The sequence below is a fragment of the Pogona vitticeps genome, chromosome 3 (assembly GCF_051106095.1).
Source record: "Pogona vitticeps strain Pit_001003342236 chromosome 3, PviZW2.1, whole genome shotgun sequence".
NCBI lineage: Eukaryota > Metazoa > Chordata > Lepidosauria > Squamata > Agamidae > Pogona > Pogona vitticeps.
In genome coordinates this window covers 259,784,954-259,803,102 of record NC_135785.1, presented here as the reverse complement: position 1 = coordinate 259,803,102, position 18,149 = coordinate 259,784,954, and the positions used below count along the sequence as shown (strand labels likewise).

General features: G+C 44.6%; 1 protein-coding gene across 4 annotated transcripts in view; it reads right to left on the bottom strand.

Annotated features, from left to right (window-relative positions):
* The window catches only part of NARS2 (asparaginyl-tRNA synthetase 2, mitochondrial), a 50,408-nt gene that overhangs the window by 10,110 nt on the left and 22,149 nt on the right, over positions 1-18,149 (bottom strand). For all 4 annotated transcript variants that reach the window (XM_072993495.2, XM_020815625.3, XM_078390204.1 and 1 more), the window contains exons 7-9: positions 12,941-13,041; positions 4,746-4,878; positions 19-117 (exon numbers count right to left, since the gene is read on the bottom strand). In XM_072993495.2, the coding sequence (XP_072849596.2) occupies positions 19-117; positions 4,746-4,878; positions 12,941-13,041 (333 nt within the window). The remainder of the gene's footprint in view (positions 1-18; positions 118-4,745; positions 4,879-12,940; positions 13,042-18,149) is intronic.

Here is an 18,149-nt window from a genome sequence, read left to right as displayed (position 1 = left end):
CCCCTTCTCGGTTTTTACCTTTTGTCCAGGAGCTACATATTTATGAAAAAGCTCGACATCACGAGGGCATCTGGATAGCACCATTTCCGTCACCTTCTTGAAAAGGTCTTCCATCACCTAAGGAAGGGGGGGGGGGCGGGGAGCGAGAGAAATAATTCAGAGAACTGATTAAGCTGTAACGCTCGTCCGGTATACTCTCCATCTTGGGCTAACAGTGGCACACAATAAATAGCAATTATCATTTACATAGCTTTCTGTGTACAGTACAAGTCTTTCTACTTGGGTTCCTCTAAGGAGAAAGGTGGGGTAAAAATATTTTAAATACAGATAATATTAAAGTAAATGTAAGTAAGTAAATAAATAAAATTCCAGGTACCTCCTTGTTATATTGTTTGTAACCCCCTGCTCATATGAATGAAAAGTCGGGGGTAGATCTTAAAAATGAAGGAAGAATGATTGTTATCTTCACAGTGCACATTTAAGAGTGAAGAGTGTTTGATCGTGGCTAGAGACTATGCTGCGTTTCTACGTCTGTTTAGGGTAGAAAGCATGGAAAGAGGAATAATTACATCTCTCTCTCTCTAAGGGACGTGGTGGTGCTGTGGGCTAATCCGCAGAAGCCTGTGCTGCAGGGTCAGAAGACCAAGCAGTCGTAAGATTGAATCCACGTGACGGAGAGAGCGCCCGTCGCTTGTCCCAGCTCCCGCCAACCTAGTGGTTCGAAAGCATGCAGATGCGAGTAGATAAATAGGGACCACCTCGGTGGGAAGGTAACAGCTTTCCGTGTCTAAGTCGCACTGGCCATGTGACCATGGAAGATTGTCTTCGGACAAAACGCTGGCTCTATGGCTTGGAAACGGGGATGAGCACCGCCCCCTAGAGTCGAACACGACTGGACAAAAATTGTCAAGGGGAACCGTTACCTTTAGTCTCTAGGTCTTGGTTTGGATCTGGTAGGGGGGGAGAAGCATCTCATGCCATCCACTTATTCCCACATAAAAGAAAGGATCTGCTGTTGTTTACAGTGGGGACTTAAGGGTTAGTTCATGTGTGATGATGACACAGACAGGATGGAAAATTCAAGAGAATGCTTTCGTTTTCTCGAAAGAGGAAACATTTTGTTATGCCACAGAGCTTTCGGAGGGCCCAAACTAAGCTGGCCGTAAGCACAAAGGAGTGGTTTCCCCTTCTATTCACCAGAGCAGTCCCTGGCAATTTTGAAAAAGGGGAAAACCAGTACGAATTGCAACATCCAAAAGCCATGTGTCCCATTTAACATTGCTGCAGAGAAGGCAGAGACACGGTAGACATGGATTTACTGGTAGACACGAACGATCCGCAGTAGATTGACAAATGACTTCTGACTCAACAGCACTAAAATGACAGCAGCAAAATGCATGTAAACGTTTTACAGCATTCATGATGAAACTTGATGGCAGGTATAGGATGTTTTTAGAAGAGGTCCTCCTCTGAAGGGGAAAAGAGGTCTGTTTGTCACAGCACATGATGTTTCTCTGAAACATACTTTGCATTTTTGTTTTGCAAATGATCACTGACTGGGGCTCAGCTTGGAAGTCCAACTGTTGAAGTACTTATTTCTGAAGCGATATGCAGAAATAACAAGCAATATGCAGGGAACACTCCTATCTCTTAACATCTAGTTTGACGAGGATTCTTATAGCGCTAGCTTATCTTGCCTGTTTCCTCTGTATTCCCAAGGGCCCTCACACTCTTCGTTCGCCTTAGACTTCCTTCGCTTTTTCCTGCTCTCTTCCTTCCTGTCTTCCAAATACAACTGGATTCCTCTCTCTGTCTTCAACAGTCAACCAATATACCCTTTGCAGATTCACCATTTCTAATGCATACAGGGCTACTCCCTTGATCTTTGCAGAGACGGTCTGCCCGAGGAAGTCTAGAAGTTGATCATTGAACAAAGTGATCTTGCTTTGCGTGCATTCATATAAACAACCCTGTGCTTGAACTGTGTCCAACAGAGAGACACAGAGGGTGGAATCCTGGTGTGCTGTTATGCAAAAGGCGTAACTTTCAGAGGCAAATCGCCACAAGCTGAGAAATCTCCAGACATTATCTGCTGGATGCAGCAATGTGTGGCTCAAGATGCAACAGGTATGGAAATTGCTTAGGTAAAGGTAAAGGTTCCCCTTGACAATTTTTTGTCCAGTCGTGTTCAACTCTAGGGGGCGCTGCTCATCCCCGTTTCCAAGCCATAGAGCCAGCGTTTTGTCTGAAGACAATCTTCCGTGGTCATATGCCAGTGCGACTTAGACACTGAACGCTGTTACCTTCCCACCGAGGTGGTCGCTATTTATCTACTCACATTTACATGCTTTTGAACTGCTAGGTTGGCGGGAGCTGGGATGAGCAACAGGCGCTCACTCCGTCGCGTGGATTTGATCTTACGACTGCTTGGTCTTCTGACCCTGCAGCACAGGCTTCTGCGGTTTAGCCCGCAGTGCCACCACATCCCAGGCTCAGGATGCGACAGGTATGGAAATTGCTTAACTTAAGGCAATTCACCTCAGACAGTTACACCTTTTGCGTAACAGCGCAACCGGGTTTCAGCCAGAGAGAAAGGTGTGGGGCACAGAATGAATGAATGAGGCCAAAAGGAAATTGTTCTCAGGCACTGTCCACCAAGTTCAAAACTCCCCCTAACCCATGTATAATAAGCTTTTGTTATACATACAGATCTGCACGTGAGTGCTTAAGATATGCATTATCAAGCGACACTAAAGCAACAGAGGAAGTCAACTAATACTAGGTCTAGCTGTAGTTATTTGTCTAGCCCTGGGCGGGCAACAAGTGGCCTTTTTGACCTTGACCCACCAAGTCTGGTTTTGTAGCTCTAGAAAATCAGTCAGATTTTTCTTTATCATCGTTCTCGTCTTAGAACTGGAGAACTGGAAGGGACCTTCGAGATCATCAAGTCCCACCCCATCAAGGAGACACAGTGAAGAACTGAACTGCCTAGCTTTGGCTCCGTGGCCAGGTGCCTCAACCACTGAGCTATCCGGCTGTTATCTGAGGCAGAATAGTCAAATTTAAAAGCACAACAACGCCTGCTTGAAGGCCCTTTTTCAATGGGGGGAGAGGGATGTATGGCAGGCCTTCCCCCCAAATCAAACTGGAACAGAATGTTTGGTCTCTTGTGGTTTTGAAGAGCTCCTAACTTATTTTTTTTTTAACCATTTCCTCCAAGCGAATGGAAGCCCACCAGATTAGATCTCCACTCGCATCTGTTCGGGGCAGCAGCAGCTCTCAAGGATCTCCGTCAGAACACGATCTCTCTTATCATCTCCCGGTTCTTCCAAAGGAAGATGCTAGAGAACCGATCCTTGGCGCTTTTGCCTGCCAAAGCTGGGGCTGTGTCGTCGGACGCCAGGCCCTTCTCAGAGACACTCTTTCCACACTGACGTCTGCAAGAAACCAGCCCCCAGCCGACAGTTCTGCATTTCCTGGCAACATCTTCGCCCTTGTGAAGTCCTTATTTTCGAAGGAGCAGGATTCCTGTTTCCTCAAGATCAGAGGGCCCTGAGGATAAAAATAGCACCAAGCTCTGCGCTTGGTTCTCAATCAAATTAGCAGGAAGATAAACCGCGCCCTCCTGTTCACATAAAGCACGGTGTGCGCTCTGTAGTAAGAAACCAGGATCGGCACTTCAAAAGGACTTCTTGTTTAGCCCTTCAGTCGTGTCCGATTCTTCGTGACCCCATGGACCAGAGCATGGCAGGCCCTCCTGTCTTGCCGGAGTTGGGTCAAATTCATGTTGGTCGCTTCCGTGATCCTGTCCAACGACAGCTCTTAAAATCCTCCACAGCTGGCACCGCCTGTGGTGATGCCAACTGGGGGAATCCAGTGCCTTGTAGCCCAAGAAAGCTTTTAAAAGCCTTTAGCTTGCCACTTCTGTGAGTGCCAAAAATCTTATCTATTGCTATCACAGCCATTAAGGTCCCTGATGTTCGTTTGCAACCTCATAAAACATCCAGTAACACAAACACACCAGATGGCAACCCCATTTGATTCATGTTCACAGATTAAGGAAGTAAAACAAAAGAGAGGAACTCTATTATTTATTCAAATTAATGACCCACCCACACCTGTAAAGCCCTGCATGGCTTGGATCCGGGCTATCTGACGGTCCGTTGTCACCCACATAGGAACCTCCTCAGTTTTTAAGATCTTCTGTGGAAACTCCTTTCTCAGTTCCACTACCTTCCCAAGCTCATTACTTTAAGCAGTAAGGTGAGTTCCTACTCCAGTCCTCTGCAGATGCCGGCCACAGAGACTGGCAAAAACGTCAGGAAGAACAACCTTCAGAACACGGCCAAAGAGCCCGAAAAACCCACAACAACCATCAGATCCCGGCCGTGAAAGCCTTTGAGAATCCACTGGTTTTTAACTTACAGGTCTCAAATGTTTTAAACTGTTTTAATATTTGATTCTTTTAATCTCAGTGTACTGTAGGTTTAATTGGGTTTTTAAAAGATGATATTTTTAATGTTTTTAAAATGTGATCTTTATATAGTGTTTTAAAGTTTCTTATTTTACCTGTCATGAGCCATCTTGGGGTCCCCTACGGGGGGAAAGGTGGCCTATAAATAATTTAAATAAATAAAATAAACTAAGGCTAGGACAGGATACCTACCACACACATAAAAATGCTAAACAACTGCAACATCAGAAATGGAGAACTTTCCCCCTTCCCCTAAAAACTTGTGACCCACCTGCATGATGTCCTGAAGTCTGTCGATGAAAGAAATCTCCGCCTCCACCATATAAAACTCTGCCAAGTGTTTGCTTGTCCGAGAATGGTCAGCACGGAAAGTTGGACCGAAAGAGAACACTTTGGTAAACGCCCTGCAGTTGCGAGACAAAGTCATGTTTGCAAGACACATAGGCACCTATTGGCCAGACACTGTGACGTCACCCATAAACTTCCCCCCAGAATCATTTTGAAAACCAACCAAAGCTTCTCACTCCAGGACCTTGAAGTTAGTAACTTTCCCCAGCTCCAGTTTCTAATCTCACACACTTCCAGAACCAGTGAGGCAAAGCTGTTGTACTCTGACAAGAGCAATCTACACTTAAAACACCTGCTCAGCTATCATGTCTGATCATAGGCCTATTATCTTTTAACCCAAACCATTGATTTATTTATACTTTATTTATTTCTGGCATTTTATACCACCCCACTCAGTGGAACATGCGCCACTCTGGGAAGTTTTACAAACACATCAACCCTTCCCAACCCAACCTCAAATCATAAAAGTCAATATATAATGGGGGGAAAAAAGTAAACCTACCAACTGGCCCATAAAATTCCTGACAAATCAATATATCCTCAGCAGTCATGTGGTCCCTCATGGGTCACATGGCTACCTGAAAGGTAGGCAAAATGCAAGCTGTGGGCTACCTATACCCCTGAAGAGCCCAAATATGGCCCATCTCACACTCCATACACATTTTAAAATGAATTCTTTTTTCGCTGAAAAAGCCTCCTTGTCATCTTGAGGAGGTAGGCTTTGGAAGCAATTTTGCCACGACTGGATCGCTACACCTTCACTGGGGCACCCCTGAAAAGTCTACGATTTAAAAAATAATAATTTGGCCACTAGAGGGAGGCAAAGGGCACTGTTCGTTTAAAAAACACATATTTTTACAGAATTGGAATGGGACGGACAGGGTGTGACCCTCTAATGTGGCCCTCTAATCTCTGTAAGTTGCCTAGCCCACCTAAATAATGGTTCCCAACCTTTTCCTTTCTGTGGGTCACTTATTCTTCATGAAAAGCTTCAGCACATGATCCCATGACACTTAAAAACATTTTTTAAATGGCATGTGCCTGATGGGCATCAAATATAGAGAATTAAAAATCCACCTCACTCATCAACATATAACACTCATCACAGTAAATATGGGGAACAGGCACTCCACTATTGTGATCTTCCCCCCCTTGTGAATCTACCCCTTCTCTGTTACCGCTTCATGCATTTCAAGAGCATTTTCCCCAAACCTTGTAATATTTTTTTCCCTTTGTGCTTTTGCCTTTTGCTGGTGGCTTTTTGCGTCGGCCGGAGAAAGGTACCAACTTAGTGTGTATTTTGGAATTCGTTTTGTGCCAACATGGCCGGTCCATGCCTTTTGTTTGTCTAGAGAGCGCATCTCTCTTGGTTTCTATCCAAACAAAACAAGAGTACTAAATCATGTCTCAGTATGGATTCAAGTTTTCCCCAGCTGTTAAGCCATTTATCTTCCACTTTCGGAAACGGCAGACAAAGAATAAATGGAGAGGGAAGCAAAAAGAGAGAGAGAGAGAGATCTTGTGCCCAGACAAACCATTCTCCAGCCTAGGCTGACACAAATTTCGGTGTCACTGGGGTAATCCATGCGCATTGTGTCGAAGGCTCAGTTCCCATCCCTGAAGCTGCAAAATGGTAATTAAGTCTGAAAAGATTTCTGTGTAGCTGCATGTTACAGATAAGAAAATCCAGGGAAGAATGGAGGAGGCGATGGGTTCAGACAGCAACATCCCACACACTGAGAAATGTCACAAGCTCAGAAATCACTTGAAAACATAACTCTGACCATTCCGCTCTGGTTTAAGCAAAAATTAATCAGAACAATTTTTTTAAAAAAATCCCAAAGCAACCCACCCAAAGCAGCATCTTTAAGGCAATGCTCCTATTAATCTTTTCCACATCTTGAGCAGACTGGAATTTTCCACAAGGGAAGAGGGCAAAACGCCATGCTGCTCTTAATTAAAAAGCAGCAGCAATCTCATTAAGCCAAACAATCTTCACGTAGGGAACTATTTTCTATCCACTTCTCTGCAGAATGGTAAAATAACAGGTTTGTGTCTACGCCGAGGAGGAAACAGGATTAGGGGATCCGGGAGGGCAGCTCCAGAACGTGGTAGCAAAATACACTTTGGGTAAGAACATCAGCGATACCATTGCATTTTTAAAATGAAACCAACAGCTAGTAACCGTCATTCTTCAGAGCGACAATATTTACTTATTCCTCCTAAATTTACTTCTGGAGGTCAGCAATTTTCCAGCCATGTTTATATTTCTCATGGAGCCCTCCCTAAAAGCAGGTAATTAAAAAACAATTTGTATCTGAGAACAGTGCTTTTTTTTTTTCAAAAAAACAAGCTGTGAATAACAATACAGTAATAGTGAGGAAAAATTTTAAAGGGCACCCCCCCTCAGACAGCAGGTTGGTCGTCACAGAATGATGTCTTCTACTGAGGAAAAATTGGCCAGAAGAGAAATTTCTGCAGATCGGAAACTAGCACAGGTGAGATACAGAACTTCTCTTTCTGTCTTCGAATCTGTGTTTTCTTTTTTGTTTTAATTTCCACTCAATTACGTTTCCCATCACTTCTCTCTACTATGTGTGTAGATATGGCATTAGCACAGATTTTAGAAGTTTCTTTTTTAAGCAGCAATTCCCTGCACGTGTCACAAAGCCCAACACGGTAAAGTAGGTTTTTTTTTTTACATCTATAATTTCCATTGGCTGTTTCTTCACTTTCCTATACTCCCAAGGAAAGGAAAAGATCTTCCTTGCCCTGTCTCTGTTAGTCAGTTTTCTCCTTTCTTTTAACCTGGTAAGCTCTCTCTTTCGAGGATGGTCTATTGACCCCATTGTCTACCTCAAATCATGACTTAACTCCAGTCTAGCGTATGGCCAAGGGCGCGAAAATGGTGCGGGAGGCCATTTTCTGCACCCGGCGGCCATTTTGGAACCGCCGATCAGCTTTTTCCAAAATGGCCGCCGGGTGCAGAAATGATCGCAATGCGATATTTAGCCTATCTAAACATCGCAATACGATCGCATTAGCGACCCCCAAAAACGGGTCGCTATGCGGATTCGTCGTTAAATGGTGCGCTCGTTAAGCGAGGCACCACTGTACTTTCTAAATAAATGTTAGTAACCCTTTTTCTTTAAATTCAGCCTCTGCCTGGTTTATTTTTCCACAGAACGGAGCATTTAAACGTGTGGGTTTAAATACCTGTAGGAAACACTACTGAATCTAACTCGGCTCATTCAAAGAGATCCACTAACAGGGGCAAAACCAACACAGCTAGGGCCCGGGGACTCCTACCGGGTATCCTTCTGCTGAGAACCCACTGAGTATGTTGGGATGTTCAATAAGGTAGACCTCTGACGACTTGTGTCTTGTGAACAAGCCACCATGTTGGTGGGCACAGGCTAAGATCTTCTACAGCAAAAAGATGTAGCAAAAGAATTCACAACACTTCGGTCTGAAATTTGTGTACTGTACTCTTCTCCAAAAAGCCAGAGAAACACTTGCTACGTTACCCCCAAAACAGCTAGATCATGCCCAGAATTTCGTCACACCAAAGGATGCCTGTTTACATAATCTCTTGGCCCAGATTGAATGACTGACTGCTTACTTTGCATAAAATGGTACCTACATAATATGCAAGCTTAAAGTCACCTAGACTTAAGAGAAATGAACTATGGCAAATTTAGAGAGTAATAACCCACATGTTATTCTAGCTCAGGGGTTCCTAACTTGGGTCCCCAGATGTTCTTGGACTACATCTCCCAGAAATCCCGGCCAGCAGGGGTAGTGGTGAAGGCTTCTGGGAGTTTTTAATCCAAGAACGTTTGAGTTACCCAAGGTTGGGAACCACCGTTTCCAGATTACTATTCTCACAGGGGCAGGGGAGAGTAACCAACATGCAGGATCTGGCTAGGTTTGGACAACACACTCGAAACTGCATGGTTGCATCCTATAACCTCCCCTTGCAAGGCTCCCCCCAAAATCCACTGCCAAGTTTCACCACCAAACTGCTAAAAAAGAAGCATGACGAAAAAGGCCGCACAACGGTATGGTGGTAGAGGGTGAAGCCCACGGCAGATCCTTAAAACAGACTAGAAACACTGAATTTTTTCCCCTAACATTCACATTTTGTGAATTGTAATGCTGATTGTGGAATTCTTGTTGCACTCCCCTCCAAAAATGTCTTTTATCTGCCCAGGTGGATCCAAGCGCGTCATCCTTGCACTAAACAAAACACGGACAGGAGGTCCATGGCTCCATCTAGCTTGCCATGGTAGGAACCAGGGTTCTACCAGGGTGAACAATAAACCAGGGAGAACCTAAATCCTGGTTCATTGGATCACTGCATCCTCCACCGCAAGATCACCAAGCCCCAACAGCTGCAGGATAAAACTGGAAACCGAGACCAAACTGTCTTCGAGGACGTGTGTTTGGCATCACAGATCTTCCTCTTGCTCTGGAAATCTAGGAACTTTCCACACACACACACCAAGGCACGTCCTAGCTTAGGGGGAAAATACGGTACATGCTGTGTCAGCAGAGAGTTTCAGATTCAATCTATGCCCTCTCCAGAGAGGTCTAAGAAAGAAGTCCTATCAATAACCATAGACACCTGCCAATGTTCAACAGGAAGGTCAACCCTGGGCTAGCTAGATGAATAACTCGATCTGGTACAAAGAAACATCCTTCCGCCAAAATACATTTTAAGAGCCACAAACGGTTTTTAAACACTTCTTATTTCTCTCTTGCTTAATCTCACTGATCTTGAGCTACAAGACATACGGCATGCTTCTCGTCTGAAGGACATACCACTTCATAACCCAAACAGAGGTTTGTGTGTCTGGACCTTTCCTGGGCACAGAAAATGAGTACTTCCTTCTCCAGGGAGAAAGACAGTCAAAAGTTCGCAAGTTTTTTTTAAAAGACTCGTTTTGTTTAGTCGTTTAGTCATGCCCGACTTTTCGTGACCCCATGGACCAGAGCACGCCAGGCCCTTCTATCTTCCACTGCCTCCCGGAGTTGTGTCAGATTCATGTTGGTTGCCTCGATGACACTGTCCAACCATCTCCTCCTCTGTCGTTCCCTTCTCCTCTTGCCTTCACACTTTCCCAACATCAGGGTCTTTTCCAGGGAGTCTTCTCTTCTCATGAGATGGCCAAAGTATTGGAGCCTCAGCTTCAGGATCTGTCCTTCCAGTGAGCACTCGGGATATTTTGGGACTACAATTCCCAAAATACCCCAGCAGCAGAATTATGGGAGTTTTAGTCCAAAATGTCACTTGCCCAGCTCTGGTTTCACGGAGAAGGGGTTGAATTCTATGATAAAATACCTGCATTCAACCCATGAACACAATTGTCTGAACTCAGACAAAGGTATATAAATCACGAGATTCTGCAGGGACTTTTGTCAATCCACCTCCATCACAAAAATCTAGTTCCATAAAATGGTCCTCTAAAACTATTGCAAATATGTAGTCAAAAGACACGTGTCTTAAAAAACTTAAATTACTGATGGAAACAACTCACATCATCTCTCAATAATCTGGTTAAAAATCTTCTTATCAAGCTCCTTTGAGGGCTAAAAGTTTGGAATGCATGTTGGCTCAGAAGAAGAAGAATTTCTCTTCAAGGATAAATATAGCTTGTCTAAACTTAGCTTGCATTTGATCCACTTAAAATGCTTGGTGCTTTTTTTTTTTAATAGAAAGGAACATGTTATTGAAGCACAAAGCACGGAGTAGTAACATTACGTCCTGTACAGGGAGAGAGCGGGACGTTTACTCTACGAGCAGATACAAGAGGAAAAACAACAAAGCAAAACACAGCAGAATGACATCATGATCAGAGTTGTTTTGAAGAAGAGTTCCTGTCTTTCTCCAAACTATTTTTATACATGGTTTCGGCACCTAATCCATCCTGTGGAAAATAAAGTTCTTATTTAGTTTTATCAGTTTTTCTCCCTGTTCGATTCACCCAAACCCTGGCAATATATTAAATTATTGCCATGATAGGCAAGGAGGGAGAGAGAGAGAGAAAGGTCAGACAAAGTCCACCAACGTAGGGAATACATAAGCCTGCAGGTCACACAGAACTCTTTATCAAGGAAATATAATTCAGAAACTAGTTCTACCGGGGGGAAAAGGCTGTCTGTCAACATTTTTCTTTAACTCCATACAACTAAAATCTGTTGTTTTTTTCTGTTGATATAGAGGTAACTTTAAAAGATTTCAGTCCCCACCTGTCTTTTGGTCTCACATTAAGCTTGACAATCCTTAGATAAAGTTCTAAGAAGTTTCTCTGATGAGGGTCTTATTTGCCCAGTACTTCCAAAAGCAGGAAGGGGGGAAAACGCCCGAGTTTTTGCACCAACCTTCTTGAAACCTTTGACAAAAGATTTGCACCCAAGTGGCACAACCTATCCAGGGAACTGTTCAGTCAGAATTCCAATTCACACATAAGATGGTTGCCTGCGGTGACACTGGGGAGGGCAACCGGTCCACAAGTCACAGATCCTAATTTTTCTAATTTACAAAAATAATGAGTGGGGGAAGGACATTGGAAAGAAGCTCTAAAAGGGACCAAAATATCTTAAAATTGTCTCTCATTCCCCTTTGAAGCCATATGGAGATTTTTAAAAGCAATTTTAAAGCGGGGGGGGATATGTAGGAAGCTGCACGTAGTCTGTGGGATGATGCACTTTGTACACCCTTGAGTTACATCCTTAATACAGACCTTCCCATTTGTTTGTTTGTTTATGGAATTTGTATTTAGGGACCCGATACTCCGGGAGGTTTACAAATAAAAATATGACAAAATGAGAACAGCAGTAAAAAGCAAAGCAAAATGTGCTGCCTGTAAACTGCCTCATAGTGTTTAAAGCACTCTCTGGGCAGTTTACAATTTAATTCTGCACGCTCTACACATTTATCCCCAAGCAAGCTGGGTACTACTCAGTTTACCAACCTCAGAAGGATGGAAGGCTAAGTCAACCTCGAGCTGGCTACATTGCATTGAACCCAGGTTGTGAGCAGAGTTTTGGCTGCAGTACTGCAATTTAACCACTGCGCCGCAAGTCAAAGGAACTGGGTCTTTTCCAGCTCAGCAGTTCTATGACGATGATCCGATGAAATAAATTGAGAACATCAGCAACAAAGCAATGAACAATGGCGACTTAAAAATATATAGAAAAAGAAACAATCTTAACACAGGGAAGGAGGGAAAGAGGATGAATGTTTGCCTTTACTCTTAAAGAGTTTTCTGTAACAATGCGAATAGGATGATAAGATAGCATCATACCTCAAGTGCACAGAGGTAGCCTACCAACCTCAAGACCCAAGAACATTTGAGGCCTCAAATACCCATGAACAGATCCTATTTCTCCTGTGCCTCGTGGTGAAGCGGTTAGACCGCTGTACTGCAGCCAAAACTGTGCTGCAGACCCCAGGGTTCAATCCCAGGCTCAAGGTTCACTCAGCCTTCCAAAGTGTGTATGGGCTGCATAATTAACTTGCAAACCAGCCAAAGAGAGTATTTTAAGCGCTATGGGGTGGTATATAAGTGGAACACTTTTCTTCCCTCCTCCCCCATCACAATTGTGGGGGATTGGACTGTTTGCTGCTAGAAGCATCGTTTTTGTACAGGGGGGGATCTCAAGATGCCCTCAATGGTCCCCAAAGCAGAGCAGAAACAGACACTCACTCACTTCTGGTTTTGTCTTTTTGAACACTTTTAGCCTTGTGCGGTCCACAATTGATACTGTGCACAAACATTAGGCCATGTGTCCCATGCTAGGTACTTCCTCCTTGTTCTAGACTTTGCAGTAACTTCTCAAGATCTCCCCCATGCTGTCAAGTTCCTTCACACTCTGTGACAGACTGTCCACCTGCCTTTCATTCTCTGACATGCATGTTGCTTTTTTGTTTGTTTCATTATCTATTCTGGACTGCTTTTAGTCTCCTGCTGCTCTCCAAAGCAATTGCATCAGGTCTTTGGGCTTCTAGCCCCCTCTGCAGGCTATATTCCGAGGCTCTCTTCGCCAGCACTACAGCCATTATACATGCCTCTAATCTCCCGGCCTCGCATCTAAGCCCATAAAAATCCATACCCAGCCATCACTTCCAAGTGGAGTTGACCCGAGACTGTCAGAAAGGAAGGCACATTGAAGAAATGGGGGTTTTCATCAGGTTTGTTCTGCTTATTTGCAGGCTGCAAGAGAAAAACAGAGAGAGAGAGAAAAAGGAAGTTATTGGCTACATTACTCAAGATCTAGGATTCTTCAAACCCTTCCTGGAACCAGAAGACCCAACTGCCTTTCACTTTCAAGATGAAGTGCCACGGGTACAGTCCACAGAACTCGACTAGTGGAACCTGTACAGTGGTGCCTCGCATAGCGAGGTTAATCCGTTCCGGATTAACCTTGCTATGTGAAAACATCGCTAAACGGAATGTAAAAACCCATTGGAACGCATTAAACATCGTTTAATGCGTTCCAATGGGCCCTAAACTTACCGTTCAGCGAAGTTTCCTCCATAGCGGCAGCCATTTTCGCGCCCTCGGTAAGCGAGGGGAGGGCGCGAAAATGCTGCGCGCGGCCATTTCGGGGCTTCCGGCAGCCATTTTGTAACTGCCGAACAGCTGATCCGCGGGTATCGCAAAGCGAAGATCGGTAAGCAAGTTTTTACCATAGAGACCGCCGCTATGCCTCCGCATTAGCGATCCCAAAAAAGGGATCGCTACGCGGATTTGTCATTATACGGTGCGCTCGTTAAGCGAGGCACCACTGTATTTACAAAGCTGGGAGCCAGCAGGTTCCTTGGCCAGAAAACGTATGAGCTATCATTAAAAAATTAACCCCCCCCCAAAAAAACCCCAGGAGGAACATTTTCAAGAGGTCTCAATCTAGAATGTTTTTTTTCCCTTTTTCATTAGCAGCAATAGCCATGGAAGGAGACTTTTAAGTGCCACAACGTTTTGTTCACACAAAGCAAAGGAAACAAAAGGAAAGAAACGCATTTCTTGGCTTCTCTTAATGCTGTGACTCAAAAGGGACGAGATAATAACCTTGTCACAGAGGTATGCGAACATTCCCAATTTTTAAAAAAATACATGTCAAGTTCTATTTTCTCCTTTTACCCATTTAAAGAAATGAACAAAGCCCTCCATTCTGATGCGTCTTTTCTTTTTTTCTGAGACACCATCAAGAGAGGAAAACATACACACACACACTGTCATTCCTCTCTTTCTCTCAGGAGACAAGAGATTTACAGCAGAAAAGGAGGGATCAAAGAAAATCAAACTACACAAAGTCCGGGATAATGTGATTTGCAAGTATCTGACCGCTCTCCCCTCAACGTTCCACATGTGAAGCCCCTCTCAAGAGAAGGAAAAGGGAAAAAAGGGGGGAAAGTAATTTAAAGTGTTGAACTAAGATGGGGAGCCTCCGGTTTGAAATCCATAGGGAGCCACAGATCGCCTTAGATCACCTTAGTCAGAATTCTGCTCTCTTACTTACGTATTTATTTAAAATATTTTTACCCCACCTTTCTGCTTAAAAAGGACCCAAGCCGTCTTACATTCCTGAAAGACAGTATTTAAAGCTGGAAGCAATTAATATACAAGGGTGGCTCACATCATTAAAGGCCATATTTAAACTAAAAACAGTAAGTACTTAAATGTTGGAAAGGAACAAATAAATACCACTCTGAGCACAAGTACAGTGGACCCTCTACTTAATCCGTATTGGAACGGTGGCTGCAGATCGAAAAGTCTGTAGGTCGAGTCTCCATTGACCTACAGTGCATTGAAAACCGATTACAGTGGTGACTCGCATAACGAGTGCACCGTTTAACGACGAATCCACATAGCGATGCATTTTTTGCGATTGCTAATGTGAGCGCATTGCGATGTTTAGATAGGCTAAACATCACATTGCGATGATCGGTAAGCGTTTCGCTTACCGATCTTCGCATTGCGATGTTCAGAAAACATCTGATCGGCGGTTCCAAAATGGCCGCCCGCAGCGTTTTCGCGCCCTGCCCTGGCTTACTGGGCAGCGAAAATGGCGGCCAGATGGGGAAATCTTCGCTTACCGGTGAGTTTTTCCCCCATAGGAACGCATTAAACGGAATTTAATGCGTTCCTTTGGGGTTTTTCCCCCCGCATAGCGACGAATCCGGATAGCGACGTTAATCCTGGAACGGATTAACGTCGCTATGCGGGGCACCACTGTAATGCATAACCAGCCGTTTTTGTTCCATTTTGGGTTTTTTTCTGGTCTGTAGGTTGATTCTCCGGCTGGAGATCGAGCCTAAATTTTGCGGCCAGAGAAGTCCATAACTCGAAAAGTCTGTAAGTCGAGCCGTCTGTAAGTCGAGGGTCCACTGTAGTCCTCAAAGCCCAGTCAAAGCAGTAAGGCATAACAAACCACTTTTAAAAAAAAACACACTCAGGTAGCCAGCCGCTGAAGGAAAGCTTGCCTGAAGAGAAAGGCTTTTGCCTGCTTGTGTCTCCTGCAGTGCCTATTTCCTTCGTACATTAGAGTTCTGGCCCTGAATATAGTGGTCAATGATCATGGAAAAACAATTATGTTCACAACTGCATAAAGGTAAAGGTTCCCCTTAGCATTGAGTCCAGTCATGTCTGAGTCTAGCACACGGTGCTCATCCCCATTTCCAAGCCGCAGAGCCAGTGCAATCTTCCGTGGCCATGTGGCCAGCGCGGCTAGACACGGAACGCCGTGACCTTCCCACAAAGGTGGTCCCTATTTGTCTACTCGCATTTTTACATGCTTTCGAATTGCTAGGTTGGCAGGAGCTAGGAGAAGCGACGGGAGCTCCCTCCGTCATGTGGATTTGATCTTACGATGGCAGGTCTTCTGACCTTGCAGCCCAGAGGCATCCACGGTTTAACCCGTAGCGCCACCACGTCCCACTCACAACTGTATGCATGGGCACAAAATTAAGACCGCAATCTGTCCTGTGAGGAACAGCCAAGGGGGTAAATGGGAAAAAGAAACAATTGCAGGACGGCTGTCACACACAATGTTTATTGGCGAGATTTCAGGCCTGGACCCAATTTCTTAGCTAGTGTATGTGACATGCTGTCAAGCTGGAACAGGCGTGCAGTGACCCTAATAGGCCTGATCAAGGAGAGATATTTATATCTTGGTTGTACCCGTTCTGCACATGTTCCCATGTGTTTTTACTGGCCAAGCAGGGTTCAGTCTTAGCTCTCATGAGTCTTGGCCTATCTCTCTATCCACTGCACCACTGGGTACAAAAAGATGCTACAACGTGAAAACTGATGGGGACGACCATAGACATTTCCTTAAGGTCCCACGAGAAAACAAGGCAACAAATAATATTGTGCTGTGCCTCCCAATGTCAGGGGTCTCCACAACCACAGGTTTATTGAGTGGCATGGTAGCATCAAAAGCATTCTGATAAGTGTGGCAGTTCTGAGCACCATCCTCTTGAAAAGAAATCTGGAACATGTCCTGTAGAGTTATGGTCCCCAACTTTGGGCCTGCAGAGATCCTTGGACTACAACTCCCAGAATCTTTCACCACCACCTCTGCTGGCCAGGATTTCTGGGCGTTGAAGTCCAAGAACCTCTGGAGGCCCATGGTTGCTGTAGACCAGTGGTTCTCAACCTTCGGTAACCTGGGTGTTCCTGGACTGCAATTCCCATAAGGCTTCACGACCAGCTGTGCTTCCTGGGGTTTCTGGGAGTTGCAGTCCATGAACACCCCAGTTACCCAAAGTTGAGAACCAGTGCTGTAGACAATGACAATACAGACTGCTCTAGACGATGACCATGATGGCCAAATGTCTGAAAAACGTAGCTCAATGAGCCATGAACGAGACTGAGGGAAGCGTGCACGTTTACCCTGGAGATAAAAAGACTGAGATGTGACAAGGCAGCCATTTCCAAATATCTGAAAGGCTGGCATGTGGAAGATGAGACAGGTCGGTTTGCTAATTTTAACACTACCTGTGTCACTTAGAAAACCCCCTTGGCTCCCACCTTTCTGTCCTGTCCTCTGTGTATATTAGCCAACTATGATACTCCATGTGTCTGGGGAAGTGGACGAAAATCCAAAAAAGATCCAGATTTGTCTATTTATTGATACGATTTAGGTGGCACCGTTGGGACTCAAGGCAACTTACAACCATGAAAACTGCACAATAATAACAGGTTAAAAATTATACAAAATGATACTGAAACACGGTTCAACATTATTCAAAATTCAAAGCAATTTTTTTAAAAAAATCTGAATTTCATCAATACGGTGTTCCCAAGACCCTCAAGTTATTGCTTAAGAGGCTGCCTGAAAAGGAAGGTTTATTTTCCCCCGACAATGGAAGGACAAAAACAAAAAGCAAAGCAAAGCGTGCTGCTTATATACTGCCCCATAGCGCTTCAAGCACTCTCTGGGTGGTTTACAATTTAATTATACAGGCTACACATTGCCCCCCCAGCGAGCTGGGTACTCATTTTACCGACCTCGGAAGGATAGAAGGCTGAGTCAACCTTGAGCCGGCTACCTGGGATTTGAACCCCAGGTCGTGAGCACAGGTTTCTGGCTGCAGTACAGCAGTTTAACCACTGCGCCAACCTGGCGTCTCAGGGCAGTGCATTCCAAAGTTTGGGAGTCAACACTGAGAAGGCCCTGTCTTGTGTCCTCATCAAACGAGATTGGGAAAGTAGTGGAACTGAGAAAGGAGTCTCCACAGAAGATCTTAGAAGCCAAGAAGATTCCTATGGGGGTGATAACAATTCTTCAGATAGCCTGGACCCAAGGGCTTTATAGGTATGGGTAGAACATTTATTTGAATAAATATTAGTGTTTCACTCTTTTGTTTTACTTCCTTAACCTGTGAACATGAATCAAACAGGGTTGCTATCCGGTGTGTTTGTGTTGCTGGATGTTTTATTAGCTTGCAAAATAACAGCACGAGCCTCAGCACAGAATTCCCTTCAGCTGCTGTGATAGCAACAAGTAAGATCTTAGAAGCCAGGGAAGCTTCTACGGGGTTGTACGACCCTTCAAATAGCCTGGACCCACATTGTGTTGGGATTTATATGTAATAACCAACACTCTGAATCGGGCCTGGAAACAGGCTGGCAAGCCAGAGAAGTTGTAATAAAAGAGCTACCTGCTCTTGGTAACCAGCAGTCCGGCCGCAGCATTTTCAACCAGCTCAAGTTTCCAGACACTCTTCAAAAGCAGCCTTGCGTAGAATGCGTTGCAATAATGCAAACGGGGTTGTAGCTAAGGCATACGTCCCTGCGGCCACATGGGCTATCTCAAG